The sequence below is a fragment of the Macaca fascicularis genome, chromosome 4 (genome assembly GCF_037993035.2).
Source record: "Macaca fascicularis isolate 582-1 chromosome 4, T2T-MFA8v1.1".
NCBI lineage: Eukaryota > Metazoa > Chordata > Mammalia > Primates > Cercopithecidae > Macaca > Macaca fascicularis.
Window position 1 is genome coordinate 148,457,980 of NC_088378.1, and position 23,246 is coordinate 148,481,225.

General features: G+C 44.2%; 1 protein-coding gene across 9 annotated transcripts in view; it reads left to right on the plus strand.

Annotated features, from left to right (window-relative positions):
* Positions 1 to 23,246, plus strand: part of GPLD1 (glycosylphosphatidylinositol specific phospholipase D1) — a 68,161-nt gene that overhangs the window by 23,662 nt on the left and 21,253 nt on the right. For 6 of the 9 annotated variants that reach the window (XM_015449848.3, XM_074038787.1, XM_074038786.1 and 3 more), the window contains 9 exons: positions 3,486 to 3,593; positions 3,824 to 3,851; positions 3,944 to 4,083; positions 7,934 to 7,999; positions 10,309 to 10,429; positions 14,396 to 14,535; positions 17,161 to 17,347; positions 21,453 to 21,563; positions 23,139 to 23,213. In XM_015449848.3, coding sequence (XP_015305334.2) covers positions 3,486 to 3,593; positions 3,824 to 3,851; positions 3,944 to 4,083; positions 7,934 to 7,999; positions 10,309 to 10,429; positions 14,396 to 14,535; positions 17,161 to 17,347; positions 21,453 to 21,563; positions 23,139 to 23,213 — 976 coding nt within the window. The other 3 variants (XM_074038790.1, XM_074038791.1, XM_074038789.1) reach the window with 2 other exon arrangements.

The following is a 23,246-nucleotide window of genomic DNA, read 5'->3' on the forward strand; positions in this document are numbered from 1 at the left end:
TTTTGTAAGAGATGGGGTCTTGCCATGTTGCCCAGGCTGCTCTTGAATTCCTGGGCTCAAGCGATCTGACTACCTTGGCCTCCCAAGTGTTGGGATTACAGGTGTGAGCCACTGCACCCCCTTTGGGTTGTAAATTAAAATAGTATGTGTATGTACGGGTCAGTGTCTGGGCTTTCTGTTGTGTCCTTTTGGTTCCTGAACAATACTGATTATTTTAGTTGCTATAGCTTTATAATAAGTCTTGGCCCCTGGTAGGGCAGATCTTTTAACCAGTCCTTTTTCTTCAAAAGTACCCTGCCTATTCTTTGCCTTTGTTCTTTCAAATAAGATTTAGGCTGAAGTTGTCATGTTCCAAGAAAAACTTTGGTGGAATTTTGATTAAGTGTTCATTGAATCTAGAAATGAATTGGAAAATTAACAATTTTGAAATATTGAGGCCAGGCACAGCTGCTCATGCCTGTAATCCCAGCATTTTGGGAGGGCGAGGCAGGTGAATCACCTGAGGTCAGGAGTTTGAGACCAGCCTGGCCAACATGGTGAAACCCTATTGCTACTAAAAATACAAAAATTAGCCTGGTGTGATTGCACGCACCTGTAATCCCAGTGACTCAGGAGGCTGAGGCAGGAGAATCACTTGAACCTGGGAGGCGGAGGTTGCAGTGAGTTGAGATCATGCCATTGCACTCTAGCCTGTGAGACAAGAGCAAAACTCCATCTCAACAACAACAACAAAACAACAAATTACCACTTAAATAAAAAGATTTGTAAGGTATAAGTAAGATAGCATCACTATTTATTTCTTTACTTTTTATCAGGTTGATCTACTGATTATTAAGAGAGAAATTAGTTTTAAAAATCTCCCCCATGAGAGTGGATTTTTCAATTTCTTCTAGTTCTGTCAAAGTTTGCTTTGCTATAAAGATTTTGAAGATATATTGTTAGGTACATTCAATTTCAAAAGGTTATCTTGTGAACTGAGCTTTTTATTGTGAGGCAGTAACCCTCTTTATCTCTAATAATAGTTGCTGCATTAGAGTCTCCTTTATCAGATATGACTGGAGTTATACTGGTCATGTTTGGTGATATTCCATGATGCTAGAATAAGTAGGCTCAAGTTAAGAGCTGCCGAGATCATGCCACTGCGCTCCAGCCTGGATGACAGGGTGAGACTCCAACTCCGTCTCAGACAAACAAACAAACAAACAAAACCATCCAGGTTCCAAACCTAAAGTGTAGGGTGTGGCACATGTTCTCAGGGCAAAAGCTGGTTGTCCCATTTGCTTACCTCCCAGGGTTTTTTTGTTACTAGTTGTTTTTGGTCTTTGAAAAATTTCTGCTGTCCTGCTAGCTTGGTGATTCATTTAAAAAAATATTTTTTGTTATTTTGTCTGACCTTTTAAGCTATTTTCATTGGGAATGCCATTCCAGCGCTCTTATAAAATAAAAAATGAGTCTCTCAATTGTGTCTTTCTTTTACCTACTAAAAAAAAACCTACTGAAATTAGATTTTGTTGGTTGTGATTTTTATCTTGCTTATTCTGAGAATTTTTAAATTAAAAGATGATTCAGTATAAATCTGATTTTTAAATGCTGCTCTTTCCTACTGAAATAACTAATATTTGTGAACCAAAAGCCTGATTTAGAATTCTCTTCATTGCTTTATACTGTAAACCAAGAAGTATCTGAGACAAGTCTCAATCAATTTAGGGGGTTTGTTTTGCCAAGATTAAGGACACACCCATGACACAGCCTCAGGAGATCCTGATGACAACATGTGCCCAAGGTGGTTGGAGCACATCTTGGTTATCTATACATTTTAGGGAGACATGGGACATCAATCAATATATGTGAAATGGCTGTTGGCCAGTTAGCTCAGTTGATTAGAGTGTGGTGCTAATGACACCAGGGTTGCGGGTTCAGTCCCCTTACAGGTTAATTGTTTCAGCCAGGCATGGTGGTGCATGCCTGTAGTTTCAGCTACTTGGGAGGCTGAGGTGGGAGAATTGCTTGAACTTAAAGGGTGGTGGTTGCAGTGAACTGAGATTGCACCACTGCACTCCAGCCTGGGTGACAGAGTGAGACTCCATCTCAAAAAAAAAAAAAAAAAATTAAATAGCTAAAATGTCCATTGGTTCAGTCCAGAAAGACGGGACAACTCAAAGCGGGGGAGGAGGCTTCCAGGTCATCGTAGATACAAGACATTCCTCCTGGTTTCCAATTAGCCTTTCACTGAATATACAATTTACAGGAATAGTGTTACTTATGCTGTAGTCTGGTTTAGTGAAACAATTAGGCCAAGGAAGCAATCAGATATACATTTGTCTCAGGTGAGCAGAGGGATGATTTTTGAGTTCTGTCCTTTGCCCACAGGAATTTCCTTGTAGGCAAATTGTGAGGGAGGTATGTAGTTTTTTAATCTTCTAATTCCTTGTAGGCAAATTGTGAGGGAGGCATGTAGTTTTTTAATCTTTTAATTCCTTGTAGGCAAATTGTGAGGGAGGTATGTAGCTTTTTAATCTCACTTAGAAATAGATTGGGAGGGCCCGGTGCGGTGGCTCACGCCTGTAATCCCAGCACTTTGGGAGGCTGAGGCGGATGGATCACCTGAGGTTGGGAGTTCGAGACCAGCCTGACCAACATGGAGAAACCCCGTGTCTACTAAAAATATAAAATTAGCCGGGCGTGGTGGCACATGCCTGTAATCCCAGCTACTCGGGAGGCTGAGGCAGGAGAATTGCTTGAACCCAGGAGGCGGAGGTTGTGGTGAATGGAGATTGCACCATTGCACTCCAGCCTGGGCAACAAGAGTGAAACTCCATCTCCAAAAAAAAAAAAAAAAAAAAAAAAAACCAACAAAAAACAAAAAACCACACACACACACAGGAATAGATTGGGAGGCAGGTTTGCCCTATGCGGTTCCCAGCTTGACTTTTCCCTTTAGTTTAGTGATTTTGGGGTTCTGAGATTTATTTTCCTTTCACAATACTTTTATAATTTGTTATACTTTTTTGTATACTTTGTATACTCTGAAATTAAGATGTCAGGGTGAGGAGGCATTTTTATAATAGTGTTTTTAAAATAATTTTTCTTTTCCATTCAACTTGAAACAGTGAAAATACTTTAAATTACTTCTCGAAAGAACTCTGAATTCACAAAATTAACCACTCCTTTTGTTTGTTACAGTTTCCAATCTGAGTATACCTACATAAATGTTTGATTAAGTTTCCAGTTTGCTCTTCATCATTGGGCCAATTATTTAGCTTTTCTGTGCCTTAATCATTTCTTCTTATGTAAAATGGGAATGTGATAGCACTAACCACCTGATGTCATTGCTAGGATTAAATAACTAGTGCATGTAAAGACTTTTACATGGTGCCTGGCACAAGATAATCATGGAATAACTGGTAGCTGCTGCTGCTGCTGCTGCTGTTACTATTTTCAGCTTCGGAATCAAAACAACTCATACATTATTCTGCATTTTTCAGGTATGTGCCAGTCAAAGATCTGCTGGGAATTTATGAGAAACTCTATGGTCGAGAAGTCATCACTGAAAATGTAATTGTTGATTGTTCACATATCCAGTTCTTAGAAATGTAAGTGTAACTCAGAGGACAATCTGCAGCTGATTTTGTTGTGACTTCCTTAGCACAGTTTTTATGTTTTTGTTTCCTGAGACTGGATTTCGGATTTATGGATTCTGCCTATTATTCAAAGGCAGTTGCAGGACAGTGGATAAGGACGGATGGAACTTTTTCTTCGTTATTTGCTTCATTTCTCTGTTAGAAACTGCAATTCACAGCCAAAATTATTGTTTATATTGCAGGTATGGTGAGATGCTAGCTGTTTCCAAGGTAAAGTCTTCATTCTTCCCAGTCTTAAAGGATTATAAAGATACCAGGAATAGTACCGTATGTATTTTATTTTTTCTTTCTCTCTGCCATAGTTATATCCCTCTTACTCTACAAAGTCCCCATTTTTGGTGGAACAATTCCAAGAGTATTTTCTTGGAGGACTGGATGATATGGCGTTTTGGTCCACTAATATTTACCATCTAACGAGCTTCATGTTGGAGAATGGGACCAGGTGAATTCATATTCTGTTTCTATTACCAATGAGTCCCTACCTTTTTACCCCATCCCCCAACATAACTCTCAGGTTTTTCAACTGATCACATACAAACAAAACAAAATAATCTCATGAAGTGCTTTCTTAACCTATTCAAAGAGGTAAAGAATGGAAACTCAGTAATCTTATAAACCCGGCTGGTTCCCATCCAGTTGGCTTGGTTGATGCCACTTGTGTTTTAGAAATAGAGAGACAGTTATTGCAAAATTTGGGGTCTGTGAGAAATGGCTCAGCCAGGCAGGAATCAGTCTCCATAGGTGTGCTCCATTTGTTTCTTTCTTTTTATTTTGAAACAGTCTTGCTCTGTTGCTCAGGTTGGAGTACAGTGGCACGATCTTGGCTCACCGCAGCCTCTGCCTCCCAGATTCAAGGGAGTCTCGTGCCTCAGCCTCCTAATCAGCCGGGACTGCAGGTGTGCACCACCATCCCTGCCTAAGTTTTTTGTATTTTTAGTACAGATGAGGTTTCACCATATTGGCCAGGCTGGTCTCAAATTCCTGGCCTCAAGTGATCCACCTGCCTTGGCCTCCCAAAGTGCTGGGATTACAGGTGTGAGCCACTGTACCTGCAAGTCCCAGAGTGGCTGTGTTCTTGCTGTAGCCAGCAGCAGTGATGTGATGACACACCTCTCCACCCTGACTACACTCTCAGGGTTTGAGGGTGTCAAAGGATACCTCATCTAATACTAAAAAAAAAAAAACAGAAGCAAACAGAGCCATAGCTACATACCCCCGCCACACACTCCAACACAAAATGAAAAATAAATGCATTTGTAAAGCATTCTGTTGAAATTTGACATCTAGCCCAGATGGGATAGCTGCTGAACCTCCAGTTCCTTTTCTTCTCCTAAGCATGCTCAGGACAAGTGTTAATCATAAACTCAGCCCAAATATAGATCAAGTACACTGTGATTGTCCCCACTTCTAGCTGTAGTAGATCATTAGACTCTCACAGTCTTACACCACCCCTAGATCAGAGGGAGCCAAGGTTCTTCTGGTAACCCATTTCTTTCTTTTTCTTTTCTTTTCTTTTTTTGTAAGAGCACATGTGTTTTTGTTTTTTATTTTTGAGATGGGGTCTTGTTCTGTCACCCAGGCTAGAGTGCAGTGGCACGATCTCAGCTCACTACAACCTCCACTTCCTGGGCTCAAGTGATTCTTATGCCTCAGCCTCGAGTACCTGGGACCACAGGCTCACACCACCGCACCGGGCTAATTGTAGTTTTGGTGGAGACGGGGTTTTCCCATGTTGTCCAGGCTGGTCTCCACTTCCTGAAATCCAAGTGATCCACCCACCTCGGACTCCCAAAGTGCTGGGATTACAGGCATGAGCCACCATGCCTGACTGGAGAACCCATTTCTTTTTTTCTTTTTTCTTCTTCTTCTTTTTTTTTTTTTTTGATACAGAGTCTCCTCTGTCGCCCAGGCTGGAGTGCAGTGCATGATCTCGGCTGACTGCAACCTTTGCCTCCCAGGTTCAAGTGATTCTCCTGCCTCAGCCTCCTGAGTAGTTGTGACTATAGGCACGCACCACCACATCCAACTAATTTTTGTATTTTTAGTAGAGACAGAGTTTTGCCATGTTCATTGGCCAGTCTGGTCTCGATCTCCTGACTTTAAGTGATCCACCTACCTCTGCCTCCCAAAGTGCTGAGATTACAGGCGTGAGCCACTACGCCTGGCCCAGAGAACCCATTTCTGACCATACTGTTGGACTTGGAGCCTCTCCCTACTGCTGACCTGAACCAGGTTGAGATGTGGGTGTTGCTAGGAAGCACGGGGCAGCCCCTGAATCAGGGAAAGGGCAGAGTGGGAAGCTTAGGCTGTACCACCAGCAGTGGGAAAGAGGGTTCTCTGGGCAGGACCTGTGCCTGGGAGACTGTTCCAGGTCAGGATCATAGCAGAGTTGGCTGTTTGTAAGTTGGAATGGCCTACAGAACGTAGGTCTAGAATATTATACTGGGTGATGATCCTTTACCCTTATGAACATTTGCTAGTATCCAAACAATGTTAACCATAATTACGTGTTGTGTTGATTTGAAACAGAATTCCCTTTGATGACAAATTTGACCTTAGCTTGGTACATAATAAACTTGTTTTTAACACTCAGTGAGTAACAATTTGGCAGGGATAGCAATCTCATATGAATGCCACTTTTAATAGTGAAATAAACCTCAACTAAAATCCCCAAGCTATCCTGCGGACGTGGGTTTTTAGGTGCATACTGCTGTGGTTGTACAGAATTTAAGAGATCTACCACTCACTGCTGAGTTATCTGGAACAAGTTGCTAAACCTTCCAAAATCTTATTTCCTCACCTGTAAAATTGGGACAGCAATACTATTTTCATCATAGGATTTTTGTGAGGAGTAAATTAGATCAGTCATGTAAAGGATTTAGTATAGAGTAAGCACTTACTAAGTGTTGGTTACTATTATTATTATTAGAAGGAAGCAAAGCTTATATTGGAAGGACTCATAACATATGGGCATGTCTGAGTGATTGACCTGCACTTATTTGTTTTTTATAATCCAAACTGGAAAACATTTTTTTGGTGTTCATTTTTGATTTGGTTCTCCAAGTAGCTAAGGAAAGCTGTATAGCTGGACCTTATTCTTTCATTAAGAAAAGATAATTGAGAACATATTTCTTGTCTCTTGATCCCTGTTCTAATTTACCAAGGTATAAAATTCCATGAGTTGATTGCTTCTTTGCATACATATACAAAGAAAGATTCATCAGAATTTATGAAAATTTGTGGGAAATTCAGAGAAGTCTCCAAAAAGAGACAACACAAAAAAATTCATAACAGAAAGGAAAACACATATATGCTCATATTAATGGGCATTTTCCAGCTTACTAATGACAGGTTATCTTCCAAAACTCACTTATGTTATTTGGAACTTACGGTATATTTTCCCAAAAAAGCAATGAAATAGTGGTTGTTACATTCCCAGCCAGAACTCTACTCACCTCAAACTCTATTTGAAAGTACAGTGCTAACGCCGTAAGGCTGCTTTCTGCATCCTGTGGTGGAGAAGAAAAGGTTCAAAGAGAGAACCTTTTCCTCAGCTCAAACCTAGCTAGAGAAATGTTTTGGTAGGAAGAGTTTGCCTTCAGCTTTTTCCCACCTCCTTTTGGAATTCCTTTTTCAGCAGCTAATTTTCCTCATCCCTACACTCCACATTACTTCTGTATTACGCCAGCCTCCCTCAGTGACCTCCATACACATCTTTTTAAGATAGTCTTCATTCCAGAATACTCTTCTTATGTTAATACCTACTTCCTCAATGCTTCTGTTCAGTGTTGGGGGAAAGCCTCCCCCGATGTAAGAGTTTATCTCTTACATTCTCAGAAGCTTTTTCACTTGTAAAAGGGGATCCTTCGTTAGCTATTTAATTATTGAAATTATGGTTTTTTTTAAAGAAATGAAATGGAGAAATTCTGACACATTTAGGCATAAATGTGTATAATTGGGCAGAGGGTGACATAATTGGGAACCAGTTTTGATCACAGTCTCAAATTCTGAGACGTTTCGTGTTAGTGTGGAACAGCTCAGCAGGTGGAGTGGGGAGGGAAGAGAAAGGCTGAGTCTGGGGTGACTGGCAGTGTGGGGCTGCCTGGATTACCATGATAGTGACAGCTGTCAGCCTATCCACCCTCTCTGGGAGAACATGGGCTCTTACTTGGTCCTGTTTGGCTAGATAATGAATAAGCCTTTGGGAGATGGTTGAAGCGCACTACGGATTCTCGGTAAAATTCATGCTTATGAGGTAGACAAATGCCTAACTCATTTGACTGTTTCCTCAGTGACTGCAGCCTACCTGAGAACCCTCTGTTCATTGCATGTGGTGGCCAGCAAAACCACACCCAGGGGTAAGTGGATTCCAAAATTGTTCAGAGAAAAAGGACATCTCACCTGAAGGGGATCCCCTATAGAGGTTGAGAACATGGGATTTGTTGAGAGACAGCTGTAGGTTCAGCTTCCAGATTTGTCACTTGCAGCTGTGTGATTTTTAAAGAAGCTGCTTGATTTTTGGAGCTATAGCTTCCTCCTTTTGCAAAATGGAAAAAACACATCAGCACTTCCAGAATTATGGTGTGGATGACATGCAGTGGTGGATGTAAAGAAATTTGCACATATTGAGTTGCTCATTAAATGGTAGGTAGTGGCTGGGCACAGTGGCTCATACCTGTAATCCTAGCACTCTAGGAGGCTGAGGCAGGAGGATCCCTTAAGTCCAGGAGTTCAGGACCAGACTTGGCAACATAGTGAGACCCCTATATCTACAAAAAAATGAACAAAATTAGCCAGGCATGGTGATGTGTGCCTGTAGTCCCAGCTACTTGGGAGGCTGAGGTGGGAGGATTGCTTGAGCCTAGGAGGTTGAGGCTGCAGTGAGCTGAGATCACACCAATGCATTCCAGTCTAGGCAACAGAGTGAGACCCTGTCTCAAAAAAATAAAAAAGAAATGTAGTTAGTATTATCATAACTATCAATATTATTGTCTTACTCATAAACTTTACCCAGATTTTACCATGAAAATGTATTTATCAGTGAGACAGTGTGGGGAGAAGCCCTCTGTGGTAAGGGCCAGAGGCCTGATCTGTATTTTAAGAAATGATATTTTCTGCTGGAGTCAGGTACCAATCACCAGTCATGTATGCATTCATTTAATAAGTTATTAATATTATAAATACATGTATATTTATTATTAATAAAATATAACAATAAAATAGTACAAACAATAAAATATCATTTTTTAATCGGTAGGTGCCAGGAACTGGTTCAGGCACTAGAGATATCATTGTGAACAAGACAGAAACAGTTCCTGCACTCAGGTATATGGCCTGGAAAGTACTAAACAAGTAATTGTGGACATTGTTAAGTGTTAGGAAGAAAAAATGCAAGGTGCTCTGGGGATTTGCCACAGAGCGTCCTGGCGTGGGCACAGGAGAGCTCTCCTTGAAGAAGTGATGGCTTAACCGAGATATTTAAGGATGGTCAAGAGTGAGATACTAAAAAATAGAGTATTGCAATGAAAGGTGCTGAGAGGAATGATCTTAGCACTTTGGAAGAATGAAAATTACACAGAAAGGGCTCAGTGAAGTCCTCATTGTTTGTTCTATTTGAATTGGATAAGGTTTGTTGTTTGTTTGTTTGTTTTCTCCTAGCAAACCATTCCTTCAACATACTTTTGTTGTTTTTTAATCACATTGGACACCTTTCGATTAGGCTTGCAATCTTTCTTCGGGTTGTCAGAACCCTGACACTAGTTGGTGTCGTGCCCAGGGTCCTGTCACTTACGGCTGTTGTCCACTCCCTACTTCAGTCATTTCTGAAGCCTCTCTGGCTCCCTGAGTCATCTGCTTTATGGCTGGTTGACATATCTGAATGTGAAAATGTATTTTTATTGTATAATTAATTGTAGCATGTCTTTGAAGATAAATCAGTATGCTGGCCGGGCGCGATGGCTCACGCCTATAATTCCAGCACTTTGGGAGGCCAAGGCAGGTGGATCACCTGAGCTCAGGAGTTCGAGCCCAGCCTGGCAAACGTAGTGAAACCCCATCTCTATTAAAAATACAAAAAAAATTAGCCAGGTGTGGTGGTGCATGCCTGTAGTTCCAGGCTGCTCAGGAGGCTGAGACAGGAGAATTGCTTGAACCCAGGAGGCAGAAGTTGCAGTGAGCCGAGATCACGCCACTGCACTCCAGCCTGGGTGACAGAGCAAGACTCCGTCTCAAATAAATAAATGAATGAATGAATGAATGAATGAATGAATGAATGAATGAATACATCGGTATGCCTACATACCAGTTTCCCCACCAGCTGACACCTGTTTCTTTCCCTTTTATGTGAAATGTTGAAATATCTACTTTTTTCATAATCTGGAAAGAATTGAAGCCTCTATGGTAATCCTACCATAGAGCTCTGATATTATAGGAAATATTTTTTCTAAGGATAGGCTTTTAAGCCTTAGAAATGTGTTTACTAAAAGATTTTGTGAAATGAAGGTTTTTCTAAAATTTTGTTTTCTGTGTTGCTCCTTCAGCCTTCTGATGTTAAAATTTTGTGGTCTTTTAACCTGTGATTAACATGACTATATTCTTCAACTCAGTTTTTCAGGGGATTAATTGTTTTCTCAGTGGTAACCAGTTTATTCCTCTTTGTCTTCAACAGCTCGAAAATGCAGAAAAATGATTTTCACAGAAATTTGACTTCATCCCTAACTGAAAACATTGACAGGAATATAAACTATACCGAAAGAGGAGTGTTCTTCAGTGTAAATTCCTGGACCCCGGTAAGAATTTTCTGCTCTAAGTTGGGGAAGAGGAATGCTGCTTCTTGAGATACCTTGTTTTGCTGAGTCCCTGGGTATTTATTTGTCCATTGAAAGTTACCTGTGGTGGGGTGTGTTGGCTGGAAGGCTGAGGTGAGAGGATCCCTTGAGGCCGGGAGTTTGAGACCTGTCTGGGCAACATAGCAAGACCTTGTCTCTACAAAAATAAATAAATGAGCTGGGTGTGATGGCTGTGCCTGTTGTCACAGCTGCTTGGGAGGCTAAGGCAGGAGGATTGCTTGAGCCCAGGAGTTCGAGGCTACAGTGAGCTATGATCATGCCAGTGCACTCCAGCCTGGGCCTACGCATGTGCCAGGCCAGCAAGTGCTCTTGGCATCCATATGTGGTTTGTTCTGAAGATGCCCTGAGTCTGCACCTCAGTGGTCTCTGTCAAGTCAAGAGGACCCTGGGCACCCCGGCCAGTCCTTCTTTGGATTTAGTCCCAAAGGTGTTCACAATGTTGAAGGCTCACTTTGCATAGCCCCATTGTGTATGAAATTCATCAACGAAGTTATCTGTTAGGACACTCTACTGGGGGATATAAAATGAAAGACAAATGAACTCTGACCCTTAAAAAAGTTCAGTCTAGGCCGGGCACGGTGGCTCAAGCCTGTAATCCCAGCACTTTGGGAGGCCGAGACGGGCGGATCACGAGGTCAGGAGATCGAGACCATCCTGGCTAACAAGGTGAAACCCCATCTCAACTAAAAAATACAAAAAAATAACTAGCCGGGCGAGGTGGCGGCGCCTGTAGTCCCAGCTACTCGGGAGGCTGAGGCAGGAGAATGGCGTAAACCCGGGAGGCGGAGCTTGCAGTGAGCTGAGATCCGGCCACTGCATCCCAGCCTGGGCGACAGAGCGAGACTCCCTCTCAAAAAAAAAAAAAAAAAAAAAAAAAATTCAGTCTAAAAGGAGTGACAAATACAAAAATAACCATTATGTGAGTAGACTGCAACACATACCACGGTGAGGTAAGGGGATCGTTGGGTAGCAGGAAGAAAGGGTGTGGTAGCTCGCGCTTGTAATGCCAGCACTTTAAGTGGCTGAGGCAGGTGGATTACTTGAGCTCAGGAGTTTGAGACCAGCCTGGGTAACATAATGAGAACCTGTCTCTACAAAAAAATAACAAAAAATTAGCTGGGCGTAGTGGTGTGTACTTGTAGTCCCAGCTATTCCGGAGGCTGAGGTGGGAGGATTGCTTGATCCTGCAAGGGAGAGGTTGCAGTGAGCCGAGGTTGCAGCACTGCACTCCAGCCTGGGTGCTAGAGTGACACCCTGTCTCAAAAAAAAAAAAAAAAAAAAAAGGGAGAAAAGCTTCACCTTGGAGGCTATCAGACAGAGAAGGCTTCCTGGAGGAGGGGACATTCAAGTTAGGCCTTGGACAGTAGATAGTATTTCATCAGTGAGAGTACATTTCTGTTAGTGGATTGGGAAAGTTTCAGGTGTTGGGAAATCTGAGTAGTTGTATTTGCCTGGAGCACAGGACAAGGAATATGAGTCACTGTGAGAGGCTTAGGAAGCTAAGTACGCATTGGACTGTGGTGGGCTCTTAATGTCAGAAGGATTTAGACAACTTTGTGAATGGGGTCTCTGGGAATTGGGGAAGGGCTTGGTTTAGGTTTAATGCTCTGCTGTCACTGCATTAAAATTCTTAACATATTTTTTTTTTTTTTGAGACAGAGTCTTGCTCTGTTGCCCAGGCTAGAGTTCAATGGCACCATCTCAGCTCACTGTAACCTCTGCCTCCTGGGTTCAAGCAATTCCCTGCCTCAGCCTCCTGAGTAGCTGGGATTACAGGCACCTGCCACCATGCCCGGCTACTTTTTGTATTTTTAGCAGAGATGGGGTTTCGCCATGTTGGCCAGGCTGGTCTTGAACTCCTGACCTTAGGTAATCCACCCACCTGGGCCTCCCAAAGTGCTGGGATTACAGGCATGAGCCACTGCCCCTGGCTTTAGCAATTTTTTAACAAAAGGCTGCATGTTTTAATTTTGCCCTGGTCTCCCTAAATTATGTAGCTGGTCCTGGATCAGGGAGGGGAACCTCTCTCAAAGCACATGTCATTTTGTCTTGCCATATTTGGATTTTCTCCTTTCAAAAAAATGAATTGTCTGAGGAGGGACTTTATGTTCCCAGTGTCTGTCATGGTGCCTGGCATACAGTAGGAGCTGATTAATTGCTTCCTAGATGAATGAGCAAGTCAGAGCTGGGCTTTAGGATGAAGCAATCTATGCATGGTCTGCCAGTGAGATTAGAATGGGCAAAGCAGAAGGTATAGTCATGCCTGAAAGATCCTCAGACCCTGTACTTTCCCAGAGCCTGAGCCATCTGGGCTGCCTTAACGCTCTGAGCCAATTGAGCTCTGCTTTGGAGCAGACCTAGGAAGCCTTGTTTGGTCTCATGTCACCCTTGGGCAGATTTAGAGTTGTGTCCCCTTAACTTGGATGGATCTAGTATCTGGTCAGCTTGTTCAGGGCCATTCTAGTTTGTGCTTTTGTCTCTGCAGTAACTGCATTAAGAACCATTCAACATCTCAAGCTGAGTGGCTTGTTGTCCCCCAAATTCTCTGGCATATGGCTTTTAGCACTCTGCATGTGACTTCTCATGCCTGTCTGGCAGCAAATACAGTCGCATCTCAACCTGGGTGTGGTTTGGAGGATATCTTGTTTTTTTTGTTTTGTTTTTTGAGGCAGAGTCTTGCTCTGTCACCCAGGCTAGCATGCAGCAGCACGATCTCGGCTCACTACAACCTCCATCTTCCAGGTTCAAGTGATTTTCCTGCCTCAGCCTCCTGAGTAACTGGGACTACAGGCGCCCACCACCACGCCCAGCTAATTTATATATTTTTAGTAGAGACGGGGTTTCACTATATTGGCCAGGCTGTTCTCGAACTCCTGACCTTGTGATCTGCCCACCTCGACCTCCCAAAGTGCTAGGATTACAGGTGTGAGCCACCATGCCTGGCCGGTCCGGAGGATATCTTTGGCATCCTGGTGTTGTTCCAGTTTATTTGTTTGTTAAAAATATATACATATATACAAATACAATTAAAGTTCTAGATTGAAAGGACTTGTTCTTTTTGTTGTTGTTGTTGAGATAGGGTCTCATTCTGTTGCTTAGACTGGAGTGCAGTGGTGAGATCTCAGCTCACTGGAGCGTCAGCCTCCTGGGTGCAGGTGATCCTCCCAGTACAGCCTCCCAAGTAGCGGGGATTACAGGCACGCTCCACCACCCTCGGCTAATGTTTTGTATTTTTTGTTGAGATGGGGTTTCTCCATGTTGCCCAGGCTGGTTTCAAACTCCTGGGCTCAAGCGCCCCTCCTGTTTCAGCCCCCTAAAGTGCTAGGATTACAGGTGTGAGCCACTGCACCTGGATAGATTTGTCTTTTAAAAAATTTTAGTCCACCGGGCATGGTGGCTCATGTCTGTAATCCCAGCACTTTTGGGGGAGCCAAGGCAGGTGGATCACTTAAGGTCAGGAATTCGAGACCAGCCTGGCCAACATGGTAAGGCCCCATCTCTACTAAAATACAAAAATTAGCTGGGTGTGGTGGCGAGCACCTGTAATCCCAGCTTCTAGGGAGGCTGAGGCAGGAGAATTGCTTGAACCCAGGAGGCGGAGGTTGCAGTGAGTTGAGATCGTGCCACTGCACTCCAGCCTGGCGACAGAGCGGTAACTCTTTCTAGCCATGCTGGTCCCAGCATCTCGGGCTATAACTCTGCTGTCCCTCAGCATAAGTTGGGGGTATGATTTCACTATCCTAATTGCCTGTCCTAAGTGATCTTACTTGCTGAAAGGAACTAATGTTCTATTGTTTAGCACTTCTAAAAACTCATTTCCTTTACACAAGTTCAGTATTTTGGAAACAGTAGCTTTGTTGTTTATGCTATGTGTCTTTACTTTCTGTAATGATTCTTTTATTTCAGGATTCCATGTCCTTTATCTACAAGGCTTTGGAAAGGAACATAAGGACAATGTTCATAGGTGGCTCTCAGTTGTCACAGAAGCACATCTCTAGCCCCTTAGCATCTTACTTCTTGTCATTTCCTTATGCAAGGCTTGGCTGGTACGTATAAGTTTATCTAACTTGTGAATGTTTTCTGCAGTATTAATTTTATTCAGTCATTCTGCAACTGTATTTTATTTTTATTTTATTTTATGTTTGAAACAGAGTCTCACTTTGTCACCCAGACTGGAGTGCAGTGGCTTGATCTTGGCTCACTGCAACATCTGCCTCCCAGGTTCAAGTGATTCTCTGCCTCAGTTTCCCAGTAGCTGGGATTTACAGGTGCATGCCACCACGCCTGGCTAATTTTTATATTTTTAGTGGAGACAAGGTTTCACCATTTTGGCCAGGCTGATCTCAAACTTCCGGACTTAAATGATCCTCCCGCCTCAGCCTCCCAAAGTCCTGGGATTACAGGCATGAGCCACTGTGCCCAGCCCTCTGCAACTGTTTTAAATGGCGCTTGTTAGCACCTTGTTTGTCAATCAATTCATCATCAACAAAAGCATTAATTTATTTGATTTACAATTTTTTTTTTTTTTTCTGTACTAGAGATGGGGTCTTGCTATGTTGCCTACGCTGGTCTCAAACTCCTGGGCTCAAGCGATCCACCTGCCTCAGCCTCCCAAAGTGCTGGGATTACAAGCATGAGCCACTGCACCTGACAAAAGCATTAATTTAATGGTTAAGTTATTGTAACAATGAAATGATCTCCTTACACTTGGTCAAATATGTTTAAATACAAGGAACTTTTGGTTTCCTAAATAATCACAACAATAAAGGATTATTTCATGGAATTTTTGTAAAGCTCTGATGTTCTTGGAGATATATTCTTACAGATTTCTTTTGTCATCTAATAACATTAGAAGGTTGTAAGCCGATAGCTGTTATAGTGATTTAAATATTGTAACTTCATATGGTAAAAGCTAGTATACCATGACAGTTTTATAAAGAGAAAGTTAGGAATTCCTGTGATTTTAAAATTCAACCAAAACTAAGCCCCCCAAAATCAATAAATCAAAACAAAACAAAACAACAAGAACATACAAAACTAAGCCCAAGTATATAAAAGTGACCATTTTCTGGAAGTTTGGATGAAGGCTTTTTTTTAAAAAAATCACACTCCTTGATTCCAAAGGGCGGCCAGGCGCGGTGGCTCACGCCTGTAATCCCAGCACTTTGGGAGGCCGAGGCGGGCGGATCACAAGGTCAGGAGATCGAGACCACGGTGAAACCCCGTCTCTACTAAAAATACAAAAAATTAGCCGGGCGCGGTGGCGGGCGCCTGTAGTCCCAGCTACTCAGGAGGCTGAGGCAGGAGAATGGCGTAAACCCAGGAGGCGGAGCTTGCAGTGAGCCGAGATCGCGCCACTGCACTCCAGCCTGGGCGACAGAGCGAGACTCCGTCTCAAAAAAACAAAACAAAACAAAACAAAACAAAACAAATTCCAAAGGGCATCGCATTTCCTTGGCACAATTTCCTGACTGTCCTTCCTTCCGGGGCCTCTGTGCATTTAGCTCTAGTGCAGGAGACTGGGAGGTGAATGCTGTCTTTACTGTTCGTTCACTTGTAATGGCTCTTCTTGGCCACCTCCCTGAAAGATCCAAAAGGCCTCCTGCTGGACTGGCAGCTACACAAGCACAGCCAGCCACAGGGGCATCCCTAGGGCCATTACTGGCCAGCATTGAGCCTCCAAAGTGCAGAGAACAGCAGCGGATCCACTGGAGTGTCTGCCCCTCCCACTATCACAGCCTTAAACAACTGCTGTTGCCTTTTTACTTTGTTCTGCCATTTGTTCTGATTTCGGCTTACTGGAACCTCCGCCTCCCGGGTTCAAGCGATTCTTCTGCCTCAGCCTCCAGAGTAGCTGCGATTACAGGCGCCTGCCCCCATACCCAGCTAATTTTTGTATATTTAGTAGAGACAGGATTTCACCATCTTGGCCAGGCTGTTCTCGAACTCCTGACCTCAGATGATCCACCCGCCTCGGCCTCCCAAAGTGCTGGGATTACAGGCATGAGCCACTGTGCCCAGCCTGCCATTTGTTCTTTATGTGGCAATAAGAACTAGAATAAACAAATGACTTTTGGTCTTTCCAGCCCCAGTAGTGACAGTTGAACCTTTGACTCAGTTTATCCAGCTCTATAGCTGGTGGCTTGTGGAATCTCATGTAAACTACTAAATAGGTTGAACACTTGATTTCTTGATTTGGCCCACTACCAGGTGCCTGTGTGGCTATAGTAGAAACATAGTTTATTTCACACAAGCTTGTCTTTGGTCAAGTAACACATTGAAATGAGTTGAGCAGATCAGAAAGTGGCCTGAGCCATTGGCTGGAGGGACTTGGCTGGACACGAATTTCCTCTTTACTCTCAGGCAAGCCCTGGTTTTGTGTATAAGACAGGAAGCTTCATGAGGATACTTTTCATCCTCTCAGGTTATGTGGTCCAAAAATGCTTAGAGGCCTTGATTTGTCCATTTTTATTTTATTTTTCCCTTTGAAGAATGAGACTGAATTTTTCAAACAATACAACGTCAGAAGTGAATATTCACAACAGTCACGCAGGGTAGAAAAGTCAGTGAGAGAAAGTTAACGGACTGGGCTCTAGAAAGGAAAGAAGCAGGCGACAGCTTTACCCCTAGTGCTCAGTGCATACCATGGTGGGTTCCTTCACTTCCCTAAGGGCAATGACCTCAGCTGACCTCAACCAGGATGGGTACGGCGACCTCGTGGTGGGCGCACCAGGCTACAGCCGCCCTGGCCGCATCCACATCGGGCGCGTGTACCTCATCTACGGCAATGAACTGGGTCTGCCGCCCGTTGACCTGGACCTGGACAAGGAGGCCCACGGGATCCTTGAAGGTTTCCAGGTGAGACACCATCTCATTCTTTCTCTTCTAGTGGTCAATAGCCACTGCTTACATTTTATGGCAGATTCTCCAGGATGAGTAACTGATAACAAGAATAATTACAGTAACAAACAGCTGATGGTGTACATTTGTGAAGCACTTTTTATTTTTAAAAGCATGTTTACATCATTTATTTTATTCTATCATTAATCTAATACCTTCCAAAAACACACATGCTATTGAGAACTGCTTTGAGTGGCCAGTTGGGATGTGATTTCTTGATAATATAATTGATAATATAAAACCTCTTTATACACACACACACACATGAAATAGTATGTATTTATAAAACTTTATAAATATTTTAATTAATTAGTTTATTTATTTGAGATGGAGTCTCTCGCTCTGTCACCCAGGCTGGAGTGCAGAGGCGCAATTTCTGCTCACTGCAACCTCCGCCTCCTGAGTTCAAGCAATTTTCCTGCCTCAGCCTCCCGAGTAGCTGGAACTACAGGTGCACACCACCATGCCTGGCTAATTTTTTAATTTTTAGTAGAGATGCAGTTTCTCCATGTTGGCCAGGCTGGTCTCGAACTCCTGACCTCAGGTAATGCACCCGCGTAGGCCTCCCAAAGTGTTGGGATTACAGGCGTGAGCCACTGTGCCTGGCCAGAATTTTAGATTCACAGAAAAGATATAAAGACAGTACAGAGAGTTCCCATGTGCTGTTTACTCATTTTCCCATATGTTAACATCTTACATAATCATGGTATACTTGTCAAAAATTAAGAATAAAAACAACATTGGTACATCACTATTAACTAAATGCCAGACTTTCTTTAGATTTCATTCTTTTGTCCTAAGTGGTTATTTATCACCTGAAAACACCCACGGTGACTACAGACATTCCTCATGGAGTCCAAGCATTAATTCCTCCAGAGAGCGCTAGGGTCCTGGAAAGTTTTTCTAACATCAGAGGCTTTAGTTTTTGTAACAGCAATAAGTGGGGGGGCAGGGGGACGGGGTAAACAGAGCCCTGCTACTAGTCGATGAGTGTGGGGCTTTTGGTGACACTGTCCTGGCACTGCATTCTCTGAGTGTCAAGCGCCAGAGGGGGAAGGAACCCTAGACTTCCGGTCGGATCGTCGTGGTTCTTGTTCTGGGCAAGCCACTTACCCTTTTGCTGTGAAGTTAATCCTGTGAAGAGAAAATAAGATGGCACACCTGAACATGCTTTTTTTTTTTTTTTTGAGACAGAGTCTCACTCTGTTGTCCAGATTGGAGTGCAGTGGCATGATCTTGGCTCACTGCAACCTCTGCCTTCTGGGTTTAAGTTATTCTCCCTTCTCAGCATCCCAAGTAGCTAGGACTACAAGCATGTACTGCCATGCCCAGCTAATTTTTGTATTTTTAGTAGAGACGGGGTTTCACCATATTGGTAAGGCTGGTCTTGAACTCTTGACCTCAGGTGATCCGTCCGCCTCAGCCTCCCAAAGTTCTGGGATTATAAGTGTGAGCCACTGTACCCAGCCACAAACATGCTTTCAAAAATAAGAAGTACAATGGTTTATGATCTAGTTTAGGCTCTGATGAAAGGAGCTCTGAATCCAACATGTACAAATAAGGTGACTGGCCAGTGTGTAAGGTCACAGTCCCAGAGGGACAGCATTTTTCAGAGCCTTCTGACACCACATGAACAACTTCCAAAAGACGTCTATCTAATCCTGTTGCTTCTTACTTCTCTACAGAGCCTTTCCCCGTCAGACTGTTGTGTAAAGTATAAACCTTTGGGCGCATATAGACAGGGAATAAGAGAGGAAACTGCTTCCTGTGGCTGCTAAACTCTCTCAAATACCACTTGGGTGAGAAAGGAAGTGGCTCCATGCCCTCCTCCCCCAGTGACCTTTGATAATTTCAAAGATGGCAAGATACAGGCATGGACGAGGGATGGGAATCCTGCCCTCAGGCCCTGACTGCAGTGAGCATCTCCCTGTCCTCATTGATACAATGAAGGTTTATGATAATCTCAAGGCGTGGCCTGCTTTAAAATTCTGTGCTCCTCTAGGAATGACTGGCTGGCCCATAGGAGGGCTGAATGGTGCAGCTGATGGTGATGAAATGAACCAGTCCTCAGTGGGCAGAGCCCTGAGTTATTGGTTCTCACCCTGCCCTAGCGTGTTTTGTGTCCTCAAGCACCTTTTCCTGTTTATCAAGTTTCTGCCTTATAGAAAGGGGCAGTGCTTATAGATGCCACTGCACACGGGTGTGGAGAGATTACCCAATAAATAATGGACGTGGGTCCTGCAACATGTGTGTTACGTGGCAAGCACCACTGTGTGAAAGGCCATTCATTGCTACGTAAGTTATGAAAGAACTGGAGAACCTGGCCCAGCGCTGTGGCTCATGCCAATAATCCCAGCACTTTGGGAGGCCAACGTGGGCAGATCATGAGGTCAAGAGACCAGCCTGACCAACGTGGTGAAACCCCATCTCTACTAAAAATACAAAATTAGCCAGGCGTGGTGGCACATGCCTGTAATCCCAGCTACTCGGGAGGCTGAGGCAAGAGAATTGCTTGAACCCAGGAGGCGGAGGTTGCGGTGAGCCGAGATCACGCCATTACACTCTAGCCTGGCAACAAGAGCGAAACTCTATCTCAAAAACAGAGAGAGAGAGAGAGAGAAAGAAAGAGAAAGAAAGAATTGGAGAACCCATTGAATTACTTTCAGGTCTACGCTGATTGCAGACAGTAGGATAAGAAAGATATAGAAAGTCCACTTTGGAAGAAAAGTCTCTCTGAAGAGATTGAGTTTTCCATCTGTAAACTGTTAAAACGAGGATCCAAACAGTTCCTACCTTAATCCATTTAAAGTGCTTGGAACAATGTCTACAGCGGCACCGTCCTGCAGGACTTTCTGCACTGATAGGAATGTTCTATAGCTGGGCTGTCCAGTGCGGGAGACATAAAACACAGGCTTTGAACATTTGAAATGTGGCTATTGCAACTGAGAAACTGAATTTTTATTATTTATTTATTTATTTTGTTTGTTTTGAGATGGAATTTTGCTTTTGTCGTCCAGGCTGGAGTGCAGTGGCATGATCTCGGCTCACTGCAACCTCCGCCTCCCAGGTTCAGGCGATTCTCCTGCCTCAGCCTCCCGAGTAGCTGGGATTACAGGTGCCTGCCACCACGCCTGGCTAATTTTTATATTTTTAGTGGACATGGGGTTTCGCCATGTCGACCAGGCTGATCTCAAACTCCTCAGGTGATCCGCTCGCCTCGGCCTCCCAAAGTGCTGGGATTACAGGCTTAAGCCACTGCGCCAGGGCAGAAACTGAATTTTTAATTCTATTTAATGTTAATTACTTTAAATTTAAAGGTAACAGCCCTGTTTGGCTAGGGGCTACCACGTTGGTCAGCATGGCTCTGGAACATCCTGAGTACTCAAAAAATGTTAGCTACTGTTGCTGATGTTATATGATTATTATTTTATATACTTTCTTTTTTTGTTTGAGGTGGAGTCTTGCTCTGTTGCCTAGGCTGGAGTGCAGTGGCACAGTCTTGGCTCACTGCAACCTCCGCCTCCCGGGTTCAAGTGATTCTCCTGCCTGGGCCTCCAGAGTAGCTGGGATTACAGGCATGTGCCACCACGCCTGGCTAATTTTTGTACTTTTAGTACAGATGGGGTTTCACTGTGTTGGCCAGGCTGGTCTCGAACTCCTGACCTCAGACGATCCACCCGCCTTGGCCTCCCAAAGTGCTGGGATTACAGGCGTGAGCCACCACACCCGGCCTATTTTAGGTACTTTCGAAGGTAAGTTTTGTGCTTAATGTGGGTCAGAACATACATGAGGCTATTTTCTACAAACCTAGAACTCATAAGAACCGACCCTTTACTTTCTGGCACTTCTGCTTCCTCTCAAGGCAGCCAGACACGCTGAAAATGTACTTGTGCAGAGCTCCCTGACTAATGTGTTGCAGATACGTTACAGCTTGCTGCTGTACCTTCAGCTTTTGGGTGGCGGGGTTGGGGGGGTCCCCAGGCCTCTCTACTCCCTGGGAGTCAGGAGTGTTCTTTCCAAGGCTGTGGCTTAGCCCAGGGGAAGTAAACTTGTGCCTCTTCAGCCCTCAGGTCGGTTTGGCTCGGCCTTGGCTGTGTTGGACTTTAACATGGACGGCGTGCCTGACCTGGCCGTGGGAGCTCCCTCGGTGGGCTCTGAGCAGCTCACCTACAAAGTAAGGCTGCTGCTGGGGTAGGGTTGGAGGAGAATGGGGTGGCAGGGAGGGGACTCTGAGGGAGGCCAGTGCTGGGGCCCTGGAGCAAAGCAGACAGCCAGTGTATCAGACAGAGCATTTGTGAGCAGATCATCTCAGGCCCCTATGGAGTTCTTGCTGTGACCTTGAGTTACCTTGTAACACCTGCTGCTGCCTCCCTGGCCTTATTTTGGCCCTGTGGTTTCCCAGTTCCACCAGGTACTTTGCTCTTTTTTTCGTCCCCCACCATGCTGAATGCCAGTGAAGGGAGACAGAAATTCCAGCTAATCTGTAATTTCTGGTTATCAAAACAGCGAGGTGACTTCCCCAGACCGTTCCTCAAATGCTGGATCCCTGCCTGTTGCCTCCTTTCTTACTGAGGCAGAGATCCTGGGCCCTGGACCACAGGGCTTGCTTCCCACAGGTGCTTCCTACCACAGCAGGGCCCACGAATCCGGGCACCATGTGTGACCGTGGAGGTCGAGGGCCCTCCCTTGCCGGCTGCCCTCCACACGCTCACCTCTTACCTTTTCCTCCTCACACTCCATTTCTAGACATGCCAGCAATCTGTCACATCCTGAACTCATCAGGCTGTCTCACTTTGCGACCTTTGCTCGTACAGTTTCCTCTGCTTGAAAGGCTTTTTCTCCCCTGTCTTTCTTTAGGAGTGACAGTCACTTCTTGCCGAAACTATTACCTAACTGCTGGGTGAGGCTGATACTTCTTTGTCCCCACATAGCATCCTGTGCTTGTACCTGTTACAGCCCCTTCTTCCCTGGGTGTCATAATGACCTGCATGCCAGCCTTTCAGGAGGATAGAGATTGGTCTTCTTTGTCATTGTGCACCTAGTACATGGCTTATGATGGGAAAGAAGTGCTTGTAGAATGAATGGGGATTGAGACAGGCAAGTTATAGGAGGAACTGATTGGTAACACAGAATAAAATAGCACAGTATGTATCCTCAGGCAGACAAGTGGTACTGATGTGGTATGTTGGCATTCAGATGTGCCATGGGTACAACAGGGTGTGGCCTGGGGGCTTCATGGAAGAGCCTGAAACTGTGCTGGGCCTTGAAGTGGGCAAGGAGTTGAGTAAGTCATTCTGCAAGCACACTGCACAATTGTGTGTGGAGGATCTTGAGTAAGTCATCACGGAGGCAAAGATATAAGTGCCATCATTTCTGCATTGCGGACTCTCATAGTCTGATAGAAGTGACAGACTTTAAAAAAATTCCTTTCAGCCCAGCAGCCATGCATAGGATGGATTTCTGTCTGTCGTCAAGCTCCCAACCATTGGGGGTGGTGATAATTTGACAAGGTCTCGCTTTAATTAAAAATTTATTTTTCGTGGACCCAGAATCTCACTATGTTGTCCAGGCTGGTCTTGGAACTCCTGGCCTCAAGACATGTTCCCACTTGGGCCTCCCAAAGCACTGGGATTATAGGCATCAGCCACCATACCTGGACCCAGAGTCAGTCCTTTTTGTCTTGCTGTTATTTAAGGTTCTTGGGTCACCACCAGAGCCTCATGTCTGTCTGCTGTTTGTCCTTATCTAGGGTGCCGTGTATGTCTACTTTGGTTCCAAACAAGGAAGAATGTCTTCTTCCCCTAACATCACCATCTCTTGCCAGGTATGTTTACCACTTTAGCCAGGCGCAGAAACC